The 14,823-nt window shown below is 36.3% G+C and overlaps 1 protein-coding gene across 3 annotated transcripts in view; it reads right to left on the bottom strand.

Annotated features, from left to right (window-relative positions):
- LOC140720435 (butyrophilin subfamily 3 member A3-like) overlaps positions 1–14,823 on the bottom strand; it is a 774,879-nt gene that overhangs the window by 747,978 nt on the left and 12,078 nt on the right. For all 3 annotated transcript variants that reach the window (XM_073035302.1, XM_073035297.1, XM_073035289.1), the window contains exon 3: positions 13,772–14,119. In XM_073035302.1, the coding sequence (XP_072891403.1) occupies positions 13,772–14,119 (348 nt within the window). The remainder of the gene's footprint in view (positions 1–13,771; positions 14,120–14,823) is intronic.

Below are 14,823 nucleotides of genomic sequence, written 5' to 3'. Positions count from 1 at the left end.
TTCCCAATAAAGCGGCGGCTTATATTAATATTTTTCTACTAGAATATGGCCTGGTAGATATCTGGAGATATAAACACCCTATTGACAAAGATTTTTCTTTTTTTTCACACATTCATCTAAATATTCTAGAATTGATTACTTTTTTTAGATAGACGTTTGCTACACGCTGTTGTTGAGTGTGTGTATGACATCATTGCGTTGTCAGATCACATGCCTCTGAAATTAACCCTGAAGCTCTCTGATAGTTTTTTGAAAATGTCACAGTGGAGATTGAACCCCATATTGTTACAGGACCCAGCCTTTGTTAGTTTTATTCAGGAGCAAATTTCTATATTTTTTGAATTTAATACAACTGAAGGAATGTCAAACTTGGTTATATGGGATACAATGAAATCTTTCCTTAGGGGACAGATAATTTCATATTCAGCAGCTTTAAGAAAGAAAACTAAAGGGGATCTGTCAGTGCTTACTAATAAAATTAGAGAGATAGATAAAACGTATTCTGTAAAACCTACTGAAGATCTATATAAGGAAAGGGTTGAACTTCAAACACAATATGATTTGCTTCTGACCTTCCCTATTGCACAGCAAATTTTTTAATTTAAAAGTTTATTTTATATACATGGAGAGAAGTCAGGTAAACTTTTGGCTGGTCAGTTAAAAGCGGCCATGGCTAGAAGACAGATTTTAAAAATACGCAGACCAGACAGAACTGAAACATTAGATCCTTATGAAATTAATAAGATACTTATGGATTTTTACTCCAATCTTTATAAATCTGAATTCTCTGATAGTACTTTTATTATGAATAGATTTTTGCAAAAATTAAATATACCTAAAATTTCAACTCGAGGTATTAATACATTAGATGCACCTATTAAACAGGAGGAAATAGTTAAAGCTATATCCTCTATGCAATTAGGGAAAGCTCCGGGACCAGATGGGTATACAATGGAATTTTGTAAGACTTTCAATGAAATGCTTATACCACATCTTTGTCAAACTTTTACTGATTCTATATCCTCTAGGAATCTTCCAAAAACTTTTTATGAGGCATTAATTTCATTGATTCCTAAAAAAGGAAAAGATTTATTGGAATGTGCATCCTATAGGTCTATCTCTTTACTGAATGTAGATTTTGAAATCCTCTCTAAGATTTTAGCCAATAGACTTGAGAATTTTCAGCCTACTGTTACCTCAAATGACCAGACTGGATTTATTAAAAATAGGTACTCACATTTTAATATTTGAAGACCATTAAATATCATTTAATATACCCTCAGTTAAAGAATCTGAATGTATTGTATCTCTGGATGCAGAGAAAGCTTTTGACGGGGTGGACTGGCCTTATCTGTCTCAGGTTTTGAAGAGGTTTAATTTTGATGTGGGATTTACTTCCTGGATCAAACTGATTTATCAAGCCCCGGTGGCTGCGGTTATAACTAATAATTAAAAGTCTCCTTACTTTAGATTATATAGAGGAACCCGTCAGGGCTGACCTCTCAGTCCTTTAATATTTAATTTGGTTTTCGAACCACTTGCTATTACTCTTAGGGATTCTAATTCTGTGCAGGGTATTAAGAGAGGGGATAAACTACATAAGGTTTCATTATATGTGGATGATTTATTACTTTAAATTTCAGACACTAGGAAATCTATTCCCTTTATGTTATCTATATTTACTGAATTTAGTATTTTCTCTGCTCCTATATCTTATGGTCTTATATAACAGTGAATTATTTCCTATTAATAATTACTCTGATTATTATGATCAAATACTTTTTAATATTGCTAAAGTCTATTTTACTTAACTTGGTATTAAAATTACTAAAAATTTTAAAGACCTATATAAGTATAATTTTTCTCCTCTAATTGAATATACATAACAAATGCTCTCTAAATGGTCGTCTATGTCGATGTCATTAATTGGTCGAATAAATGCTATAAAAATTGTTATTTTACCAAAATTTTTATATAGATTTCAAGTGGTTCCATCTTTAGTTCCGAAAATGTTTTCTGATAGAATAGATTCCATGATCCTGTCATTCATTTGGAATAATAAAAGCTCCAGAGTGAATAAATCTTTATTGCAAAAATCAAAAAAAGATGGAGGACTGGTGCTACCAAACTTTAGATTTTATTATTGGGCAATTAATATTCATTATATCACCTTCTGGATTCACGGTATAGATAACCAGGACTGCCCTTCATGGTTACATTTGTAGGACAATTCAGTAAGGGGGTTTCCTTTAGCTTCTTTACTAGGAGCTCCTCTTCCTTTTTCGTTCTCCAGGATAGGTAGACAAGTTCTTGGTCCTATTGTTAAACATACTTTAAAAATTTGGTTTCAGTTTCGTAGGTCTTTTGAATTAAATAACTTTGTACTCTCTCGTAATATCCATTTTAATTTTTTCTTTAAACCATCAACTCTGGATAAGGTCTTTTTAATATGGAAAACCAAGGGAATAAAAACTTCTTTAGATTCGTTTTCAGAGGATTGTTTGTCTTTTTCACAGTTAGTGGATAAATATGATATACTGTATCTCGTGCACATTTTTTTAGATACTTGCAAGTTAGGAATTTTTAATCTGATTTTCTACCGAATTATCCATTTGTTCAATTACCAAAATGATACAGGAGGAAATCTGCAGATGCTGGAAATTCAAACAACACACACAAAATGCTGGTGGAACACAGCAGGCCAGGCAGCATCCTTATAGATCCTTATAGATGCTGTCTGGCCTGCTGTGTTCCACCAGCATTTTGAAGTATGATACATGCTATTTTTCAGCTCAAACTACTTCAAAAACGATTGACAGCCATTATATATAAACCATTAATGAATGCTCGTATGATGCCTAATGATAAGGTTAAATGTGCTTGGGAAATGGAACTTCAGCACTCACTTTCAGATGATCAATGGAGTAAAATTTATTATCTAGTTAATAATTCATCTATTTGCGCACATCACTCCCTAATTCAGTTTAAGATAGTACACAGGGCGCACATGTCCAAAGATAAACTAGCATATATTTCTAGCATAAGCCCCACCTGTGACAGATGCAACGCTGAGGTGGCTACTCTAACTCATATGTTTTGGTCCTGTGCAAAGTTAAACAATTTTTGGAGGGATGTTTTTAGAATGTTATCAGAAGTTATAGGTGTGGACTTACAACCTAACTCACTTACAGCAATTTTTGGGATTATTCCAAAGGAAACAGGAAGTGTTCCCATTTCCTCTCAACATGTGACAGCCTTTTCAACCTTACTGGCTAGGACAGCTATCTTGTTATACTGGAAAGATTCTAATCCACCTACTGTTTTTTTATTGACTCTCCTCCATTATGTCCTGCTTAAGTTTGGAGAAAATTAGAAGCTGGACGTTTGACACATTTTAAAATTTTGAACAAGTCTGGTGACCTTTTATTCAATATTTTCATTTGATTTAAATTTTTTCCTCTTTTTTATTTTTTTAGGTAAACTTTTTTTTTGTTTTTTGTTTGTTTCGTTTTTGTCCCTCATCATTCATAAAGGTTCAGAACTGACTAGAAGGATGTTTTCTTTTTTCTTTTTAAATTTTATCCTCAAATGGACTGCCCAGTCTCTTTTTTCTTTGTTTTAGGTTAGGTTAGTGTATCAAAAATCTCTAATCTTTTTTTTCCTATGATCTGTCAGGAGGAGTTCTGGTTTCTATGACTTTGATAGTATATATCCCTTTTGTTGTTTGTACGCTTTTTGCATTATGTTTTTCCTATAACTTCTCCTCTGATTTGTATCCTTTTTTTTGTTTAAAACCTATAAAACAGATTGAAAATTTTAAAGAAAAGTACCCCTGTGGCCATCCACCACAACCACGGGTACTTTGGTTACTGTGCCAAGTGGTGACCTAGCAGAAGAGAAGGTGGGGGGAGGGGGCAGTAGAAGAGGCAACTTGTGGTGATAGGGGATACTTTACTGAGGAGAATGGAAAAGAGGTTCAGTGGATGAAAACGAGATTCCTGGACATCTTGGATCGAGTCCTCAGCATTCCAAAGTGGGATGGTCAACAGCCAGAGGCTGTGGTCTATGTAGGTACCAATGACATAGGCAGGAAGAGTGATGCTGTTCTCAGGAAGTTAGGTGCCAAGTTAAAGGGCAGGACTTCCTGGGTTCTGACTGCAGGATTGTTATGCATGCCATACACTATTGAGAACAAAAATATGAAGATTACACCCTTTAACTCATGGCTAAGGAGCTGGTGCAGGAGGGAGGACACAAGATATTTGGATCATTAGACTCTCTTCTAGGGAAGGTGGGACCTGCACAAAAGAGATGGACTGTACTGGAGATGGAGGAGGTCTACCATCCTTGCAGGAACGTTTGCTCGTGCTTCACACAGTGGTGGGGGGAGGGGGTGTGGGGAACAGGGGAGGAGTGGGCAGGGTGGTTCAAATTGGAGTTGTAGTGGATGTTGTCTACAATGACTTTAGTAAGGCGTTTGACAAGGTCCTACATGGGAGGTTGGTCAAGACAGTTCAGTCACTCAGCATTCAAGATGAGGTAGTAAATTGGATTAGACATTGGCTCTGTAGGGGAAGCCAGAGCTTGGTAGTAGAGTGTTGCCTCTTTGACTGGAGGCCTGTGCCTAGTGGAGTAACACAGGGATCGGTGCTGGGTACGTTGTTGTTTGTCATCTCTCTCAATGAACTAGATGATAATGTGGTAAACTGGATCAGCAAATTTGCAGATGACACCAAAATTGGGGGTGTAGTGGACAATGAGGAAATCTATCATGGCTTGTAGCAGGATCTGGACCAGCTGAAAAATGAAATTAAATGAAATATGACAAGTGGTATTTAATACAAGCAAGTGCAAAGTGTTGTTCCTCATAGGACCAACCAGGATAGGTCATACACAGTGAGTGATAGGACACTGAAGATTGCGGTAGAACAATGGAATCTGGGAATACAGGTCCAGAATTTGTTGAAAGCAGTGTCATGGGTCAATAGGGTCACTAAGAAAATTTTTGGCACATTGTGTTTTGTAAATCAAAGTTTTGACTACAGGAGCTAGCTGCTATGTTGAAGTTGTATAATTTGGAGTATTGTGTACAGTTTTGGTCACCAACCTACAGGAAAGATGTAAATAAATTTGAAAGAATACAAAGAAAATTTACAAGAAAGTTGCCAGTTCTGGATGATCTAAGTTACAAGGAAAGATTGAATTGGTTAGCACTTTATTCCTTGGAACATAGAAGATAGAAGGAAGATTTGACAGAGGTATACAATATTATGAGGGGTATAGATAGGGTAAATGCAGAGTCTCAAGATGGCGCTCATGGAGTAAACCACTTCTAGGCTTTGCTCCAAACCTTTTACATCTTTTTAACCTACAAACACCCCTTAAAGGATCTTTTTATACTTATTCTAAAGGGGTCTAAACATACAGAATTTTTCTTTTTAACTATTTGAATTATTCTCAACTTGCTGAAATGTCTAGAGCAAAAGAATCGAAACAGACGAAAGAACCGATAACTTTAGAAACAATTATGAAGCTTATAGAAGACAAATTTGAAGAACTGGAGAGAAAAATAACCGTAAAGTTTTTTTGGTTTGATGAGCGTTTGAAACTAGTTGAAGAAAAGCTCCAGACACTTTCACTGGAATCACAAAAACAACAAGCAAGTATTTTGGCTCTTGAAGAAGCCGCTCGCAAGAAAGATCGTATAATTGAAAAAATACAAGAGCAAACTTCGACTTCTCAACAGATGGATCGCTATAAAGTTAAAATTACTGATTTGGAAAATCGCTCTCGAAGACAAAATCTTCGGTTAATTGGGATCCCGGAAAAATTTGAAAGCGGTGATCTTACCGTTTTCTTCTCTAAATTCCTAGTGGATGTCCTGGGCTCAGAGGTACTGGATATTCCCCCGGTAATCGATCGGGCACATCGGGTTTCCAGATTTCAGGCGGATTCAAGCTTGAAACCACGACATGTAATTCTCCGAATTCATTATCCCCATATCAAAGAACGTTTGATTCGGGCAGCTCGTAAAAAAGGCATGATAACCCATCAAAATTTCAAATTTCGCATTTTGGAGGATTATAGCCCAGAGGTTTTACGGGCTAGGCTGGCTTTTAGATCGGTTATGTCGAATCTTCACCAGAAAGGCTACAAGCAAGCGTTGTTATTTCCAGCACACTTGAGAGTCACTCTTCAGGATGGAACTTTCCGGCTGTTTAAATCGCCAACGGATGCTCAAGGTTTCCTGGAACAATGTAATCTAGCCTATAGATTTGGATCTGTTATAGATTGACGTTTGTTTTTTTTTTATATGGTTTACATGTATTTCTTACATACGGTTAAAGCTTTCTTTTTGCTGGGTTTATTCTGACTTTATATTTTTTCATATTATTAATCTATTAGCGTTGAAAATAACCTATTAGGGTTTTTTCTTCCTTTTTGCTTTTCTTTTTTTAAATCGATATACGCTCTCTTTTACACTTTTAACATTTGAATATTAAGATTGGGAAAAAATTAAAATGTCATTTCTTCTTCCCGACAGACTCTAGTGTTTGCAGCGTCATAACTGTTTTGATGTGTTTGACAGTTTTAAACTTTCATTTATTGTTTTAATTCTTTTTTTTAACCCTTTTGTTTATATACATTTATAACACTAATTTTATATTTTAACTTTTGTTATATAGATAGATAGATAGATACTTTATTCATCCCCATGGGGAAATTCAACATTTTTTCCAATGTCCCATACACTTGTTTTAGCAAAACTAATTACATAAAATTACTCAGTAAAAATATGATATGCATCTAAATCACTCTCTCAAAAAGCATTAATAATAGCTTTTAAAAAGTTCTTAAGTAGTTTACTTAGATACATTAAATACAATCAACCCCGGCACTTTAACATATCTTACTCCTGGCGGTTGAATTGTAAAGCCTAATGACATTGGGGAGTATTGACCTCTTCATCCTGTCTGAGGAGCATTGCATCGATAGCAACCTGTCGCTGAAACTGCTTCTCTGTCTCTGGATGGTGCTATGTAGAGGATGTTCAGGGTTTTCCATAATTGACCGTAGCCTACTCAGCGCCCTTCGCTCAGCTACCGATGTTATACTCTCCAGTACTTTGCCCACGACAGAGCCCGCCTTCCTTACCAGCTTATTAAGACGTGAGGCGTCCCTCTTCTTAATGCTGCCTCCCCAACACGCCACCACAAAGAAGAGGGCGCTCTCCACAACTGACCTATAGAACATCTTCAGCATCTCACTACAGACATTGAATGACGCCAACCTTCTAAGGAAGTACAGTCGACTCTGTGCCTTCCTGCACAAGGCATCTGTGTTGGCAGTCCAGTCTAGCTTCTCGTCTAACTGTACTCTCAGATACTTGTAGGCGCAGCGGCCACTCCAGTAAGGAATATCCGTTATCTGTAAGTAGGGGCCGTGCACAATCCTGATTTGATTGAGACGGATGTGTGAAGCACGGAGGAACATCTGGCGAAACTTCTGACATGCCTGTGCTGCTGACGCTGCTACTGAGCGATCGGAGAGATCTCCAGAGAGGAAGGCCCCGAATCCTCGGCTTTGCCTGTTGCTTGGTGGCCGGAGCCGGGGTTGAAGCACTCGGCAGAGATGGTGCTCGGTGTCGGAGGGCTGGTCGGAGGCACGAAGTTGTCGGAAGTTTTCGGACGGACTCACAGTTGGGCTGTGCTCGGGTGCTTCCAGAGGCTGCATCGGGAAGTTTTGCCACGTTGGAGGTTTCTTCCTTCTGCCATCTGCGTGAGATGATGGGCTATCTGGGACTTTGAGACTTTTTTTTTACCGTGCCCATGGTCTGCTCTTATCAAATTATGGTATTGCTTTGCACTGTTGTAACTGTATGTTATAATTATGTGGTTTTTTGGTCAGTTAGTCTTGGTCTGTCTTGTGTTTATGTGATATCATACTGGAGGAACATTGAATTTCCCCTTGGGGATGAATAAAGTATCTATCTATCTATCTATCTATCTAACCTGCTCCACACATTCTCCATTAATGATCACAGGCTCCATATGAGGCCTAGGTCTCCTAAAGTCCACCACCATCTCCTTGGTCTTGGTGATATTGAGACGCAGGTAGTTTGAGTTGCACCATATCACAAAGTCCTGTATCAGTTTCCTATACTCCTCCTCCTGTCCATTCCTGACACACCCCACTATGGCTGTGTCGTCAGCGAACTTCTGCACATGGCAGGACTCCGAGTTATATTGGAAGTCTGATGTGTACAGGGTGAACAGGACCGGAGAGAGCACGGTCCCCTGCGGCGCTCCTGTGCTGCTGACCACCGTGTCAGACCTACAGTCTCCCAACCGCACATACTGAGGTCTCTCAGTCAAGTAGTCCACTATCCAATCCACCATGTGAGAATCTACTCCCATCTCCGTTAGTTTGTGCCTTAAGATCTTAAGATCAACCCTTTTTTATAATGTGGGTTGTTTGTATTTTTTTTAACTTTGTTACGTTCGAGTTGCCGTCTTGAGACAAGGGGGTAATTTTAGTATTAGATCGCTCACTTGCCTCTTTTTGGCTTTTTTCCTGGGGTTTTGAGGGTGGTGGGAGGGGGATTTTTCTTTTTTCTCTTTTTTTCGCTTGCTTTTTGCTTAGTTTTATTTCATGGGCTTATATGAAACCACAAAAATGGCTGCAGTGCTGTGACTTCCGGTTTCCCTTTGAACTTACTTCCTTCTTCCGGGTTCATGAGTTCACTTTTCTTTCAAACTTATGTGTCAACTGTAATATATATTGTCAATATGGATAAGACTATTAACTTTGTTTCTTGGAATACTAATGGTTTAAATCATCCGATCAAACGGAAAAAAATATTCAAAGTATTCCATAGAATGAATGCTAATGTTATTTTTATACAAGAGACTCATGTAACGAAGGTGGATAGTCAGCGGTTGTTTAGGTTTTGGAAGGGCCAACAGTATTACTCAAATTCGCAAGCCAAAGTGAGAGGTGTTTCTATTTTTATAGACTCATCAACTGCTTTTATACATCATGAAACAATTTCAGATCCGCAAAGTAGATTTTTGCTTATTACTGGCTTACTTTTTAATCAAAAAGTTGTTTTAGTTAATGTTTATGCTCCAAATACTGACTGTCCTGAATTTTTTAAATGCTTATTTACATCCTTTCCCAATCTGAATCAATATAGATTGATAATGGGCGGGGATTTTAATTGTTGTCTAAACCCTTTGATGGATAGATCCAAGCCCACTCAAACTTTTCCGAATAAATCGGCTTCTCTTATTAATTCTTTTATGATTGATTCAGCTATTTGTGAAATTTGGCGTTTTTTACACCCTAATGACAAAGAGTTCTCATACTTTTCCCATGTGTATCATAATTACTCAAGAATTGATTACTTTTTCATTGATCAGCATTTTCTTACAGATGTTATGGATTGTAAATATGACTCTATTACTATATCTGATCATGCACCTTTGAAGTTATCTATTAAGGTGACGGATTCATATATTAGTACTAAAGGTTGGAGGTTTAATCCTGGTTTACTGCAGGACTCTGACTTTGTCAACTTTATTAAACAGCAAATTGATTTGCTTTTCTTAATAAATTCTACAGCAGAGATCTCTAGTGGAATTTTGTGGGATACTTTTAAGGCATATATTCATGGACAGATTATTTCATATTCTGCTGGAGTTAGGAAACGAACTAATTCTAAAATATTAACATTAGTTGATAAAATTAAGGCAATTGACAAGATCTATTCATTGACCCCTAGTAAAGAACTTTATAAAGAAAGAGTGGAACTTCAAATGGAGCATAGTTTATTATTAACCTCCTCGATTGAAAGTCAGTTAATTAAATCGAAAGCTCAATTCTATACATATGGAGATAAGTCTGGTAAACTACTAGCTAACCAATTGAAAATTGCTTCGGATAAGCGACAGATTACTAGGATTCGCAAACAAGATGGTACTTTGACGATTGATCATAAAGAGATAAATAAAGCCTTTCAAGATTTTTATAATTCCTTATATCAATCAGAATGTACTAAGGACTCTTCTATAATGAATGAATTCTTAAGGAAATTGAATATTCCAAAAGTAACTGTTGAGGATAGTGTATTTTTGGATACACCTATTACAGAGTCTGAAATAGAAAAGGCTATTTTTTCAATGAACTCGGGTAAAGCTTCAGGTCCAGATGGTTTTTCTGCAGAATTTTTTAAATCCTTTTCTTCCAGACTTTCTCCTTGGCTTTGTAAAATTTTTAAAGATGCATTAAGTATAGGTAAACTACCACAATCTTTTTATGAAGCTTCTATTTCTTTAATTCTTAAAAAAGATAAAGACCCTACTGAATGTGCATCCTATTGGCCTATATCTTTGCTGAATATGGATTTTAAGATTTTTAGTAAAATTTTGGCTATTAGATTAGAAAATATATTGCCTCGGATTATTTCTGAGGATCAGACTGGATTTATTAAAAATCGCTATTCATCCTTTAATATTAGAAAATTAATTAATATTGTTTATACCTCTTCATCTAAAAGCCCAGAATGTGTCATTTCTTTAGATGCCGAAAAAGCATTTGATAGAGTCGAATGGTCATATTTATTTAATACATTGCAACATTTTAATTTTAGTTCAAAATTTATATCATGGATTAAATTAATATATCAGAAACCTTTAGCTTCGGTCTTTACCAATAATCAAAGATCCCCTTTTTTTCAGTTATTTCGGGGTACAAGGCAAGGTTGTCCTTTAAGCCCTTTATTATTTGACATTGCTTTAGAACCCTTGGCTATAGCCATTCGTGAATCACCCAATATTTTAGGTATTACCCGTGGGGAGACGATGTATAAGGTAACATTATATGCAGATGATTTGTTATTATATATATCTGACCCTGAAAGATCTATTCCTGCTATTTCTTCTTTGCTTGCTCAATTTAGTAATTTTTCTGGATATAAATTGAATTTTAATAAGAGTGAACTTTTTCTATTAAATATGCATACTTCAATTTATAATCATGTACCATATAGAATTGTTACAGATTATTTTACTTATTTAGGTATTAAAATTACTAAAAAACATAAAGATTTATTTAAAACTAATTTTTTACCTTTAATAGACCAAATTAAGCAACTTGCTAATAGGTGGTCTCCACTATCTTTGTCTTTGGTAGGCAGAGTTAATGCCATTAAGATGATGATACTACCTAAATTTCTATATCTGTTTCAAGCATTACCAATTTTTATTCCTAAATCTTTTTTTGATATGGTTGACTCTAAAATATCTTCGTATTTGTGGCAGAACAAAAATCCTAGGCTAGGTAAAAAATATTTACAGAAGCCTAAGAAGGAGGGCGGCTTGGCTCTACCAAATTTAAGATTTTACTATTGGGCAGTTAATATACAGTATTTGATATTTTGGACACAAGAATCGACTACAGTTGCTGGCCCACAATGGGTGAATTTGGAATGTAAATCTGTGCAAGATTTCTCATTGATCTCAATCTTAGGATCTTCACTTCCTTTTTCGTTACTCAAAATGAATAAACAGATAACTAATCCCATAGTCAAGTATACATTACGAATCTGGTTTCAATTTCGTAAATTTTTTGGTTTGAATAAGTTTATGCTGTTAAGTCCTATAATATTTAACTACTTCTTCCGACCATCATCTATAGATCAAGCTTTTCTTTTATGGAAAACAAAAGGTATAACATGTTTTCATGATCTGTTTTTGGATAATAACATTATGTCCTTTGAACAGTTATCTAATAAATATAATTTATCTAAAACCCATTTTTTTAGATATTTACAAGTTAGAAATTTTCTATATAATGAACTAAAGTCTTTTTCGAAAGAATGTCCATTGGACATTACAGAAAGAATTTTAGCTCTCAATCCTTGTCAAAAGGGTTTAGTAGCTATCATTTATAATATGATTATGAATGTACAGCCAGATATATCAGAAAAAATTAAGAAGGAATGGCAGGAAGAATTGCATTGCCCTATATCTACTGAGCAATGGGAAAAAATTTTATCATTGGTAAACTCATCCTCTATCTGTGCTAAACATGCTCTAATACAATTTAAGGTTGTACATAGAGCTCACATGTCTAAAGATAAACTTGCTCGATTTTATTCTTATGTTAATCCAAACTGTGATAGATGTCATTCTGATGTTGCTTCATTGACTCATATGTTTTGGTCTTGTCCTTGTTTACAAAACTATTGGAAAGATAATTTTAATATCATTTCAAGAGTTTTAAATATTAATCTCCAACCACATCCTTTTACCGCAATTTTTGGTCTACCAATGATAGATAATAAGCGTTTATCCGCTTCATCCCAATGAATGATTGCATTTGTTACACTAATGGCTAGAAGATCTATTTTACTGAATTGGAAAGAAATTAACCCTCCAACTGTATTTCAGTGGTTTTCTCAAACTATTTCCTGTTTGAGTTTAGAAAAAATTGGAAGTGTGGTTTTTGATTCTTCAGTTAAATTTGAGGAAACTTGGAGACCATTTATTCAACATTTTCATTTGAATTAAATGGTCTGATCCTGAACCTTATTGTTACTATCCTGAATTGTGTGGATGGAGGTTCGGAGTCATCGGCGCTACTGTATGTATTTAACATTATGCAATTGCCCATGTTGGTTAGTTTTTTTTTATTAGTTGTTTTTTTTTATTCTTTTAGTTTTTTTGGGGGGGGGTTTCTTTTTCTCCTTTTTCTTTTTTTCTTAATTCATTTACATTAATACTATGAGTTTGGGAGACTTTATATATTGATTAATATATATCTGACTGTTAATTAATCTATTAATTGTGTACTCTCAAATGTTTTGTACTTATATTTTACTTATGTTTTTCTTAAAAATTAATAAAAAGATTTGAAAAGAAAGAAAGAAAAGATAGGGTAAATGCAAGCAGTCTTTTCCCATTGAGGTTGGGTGGGACTACAATCAGGGTTCATGAGTTAAGGGGGAAAGGTGAAAAGTTTAATGGGCTCATGAGGGGAAACTTCTTCACTCGGAGGTTCGTGAGAGTGTGGAACAAGCTGCCAACACAAGCAGAGCATACAAGGTCAATTTCAATGTTTAAGAGAAGTTTGGTTAGGGACTGTACATGGTTGGCAGGGGTGTGGAGGGCCATGGTCCCAGTACAAGTCAATGGGGGTAGGCAATTTAAATGATCCAGCATGGACTACATGGGCCAAAGGGCCTGTTTCTGTGTTGAAATTTTCTATGACTCTGAGACTAAGGTTTGAGAAGAAACTGAAGAGTTGTGAACAAAGCCGGGTCCTTCATGCAAACCAGAATCTCTTCCACTGATTCTGTCTACAATTCTCACTGGGTTGGAAAAGCAGCCGATATAATCACAGACCCGACCCACCCTGGTCATTCTCTCTTTTACCCTCTCCCATTGAGCAGAAGATAGAAAAACCCAAGATCACCAACCACCAGACTCGAGGGCAGTTTCTATGCCATGTTTATCAAACTCTTGAATAGAACTCTCACACACTACCATTTGAACACTTGTACCCCCAGTCTAACTCAATGCTGCCCTCACACTTCATTGTGTAACTGTGTAATTACTTGCACTGAAATTTCTCTGCAACAACAACACTATATCACACATTGATTTCATTTTACTACCTCAATATACTTATGTATGAAATGATCTATCTGGATGGCATGCAAAACAAAAGCTTCCCACTATATCTTGGTACAAATGGCAATAATACTCACTGAGAACACGCAGTTCAACTGTAGATTGTTTGAAGTCAGTTCTGTCTTCAACTGAACATGTATATTGCCCTTCATCATCTTGCCTTACGTTCTTTATTCTGACGGAAATGTTTCCTTTGGTGATTTCATCTTTAAACAGTTCTGTCCTTCCTCTGTAATCCTGGTGTTGAGCGAGGGGGTCATCTTGTCCATGTCTGTACACGTGGATGGGTGAGCTGAGACCTGATTTCAGCCACTGCACTGCCATGTTGCTGGCAGAGGTTGGTGGGAGCAGCTCACATTCCAGTACAACATCTTCACCTGCAATTGCTACAAAAGGCTCCTCGGGTGTAAGTAGGATAAAATGACCTGGAGAGAAATAATTGATAAGACAAGGAACCCATATTGAACATTGATGAGGAACATGTTACCCAATATACAGTTCAAACTACAACACAAACAGGACTGTGAACTCAAATGAAAAAGAATCTCAGCAAGTATTACGATTTTGATTACGTACCATGAAATAGAAATGGGTAAGTCGGTAGCTGGTTTTAACAGAAGTTTGTATATAAATTTACTACGGATTATAATAACAATATTAAAAAAAATATTGGTTCTGCCCCTGCTTCTACCCCATCCCCTCGAACCATCAAAATAGTTTTGGCATCCCACAGAGCACCGGGGTGGAAAATAACATCCCACAGCTACTCCACCACAACCCACCCAACAGGCATGAAGAAAGGGGTGGTTTGGGTCTGAGAGTGGGTAATGGTGTGGGTCGAACTCAGCACGGAAATCTCTATGTGAAATCCAGCCAGGCGGCAGCTGGACAGAAAATCCCAAATTACAAACAAGACAATTGATGAGAAAAGTTTATTGCATTCCAAGTGCTTAAAGTCCAACTTTTGAGGGTTGAAATAACAACTTTATATTGACATTGTCCAATTGTCATTTTTTTTATATGAACTACAAAAACTTGAGGCTCCATCACTACTCCCAATCAAACATCACTCCTGGGATCTTGAGGCTCCATCATTACTCTCAATCGAACATGATGACACAGAGGTTGG

Source organism: Hemitrygon akajei, chromosome 2, assembly GCF_048418815.1.
Source record: "Hemitrygon akajei chromosome 2, sHemAka1.3, whole genome shotgun sequence".
Classification (NCBI taxonomy): Eukaryota; Metazoa; Chordata; class Chondrichthyes; order Myliobatiformes; family Dasyatidae; genus Hemitrygon; species Hemitrygon akajei.
The sequence above is the reverse complement of the archived record's forward strand: the minus strand, read 5'-3'. Positions and strand labels throughout refer to the sequence as shown.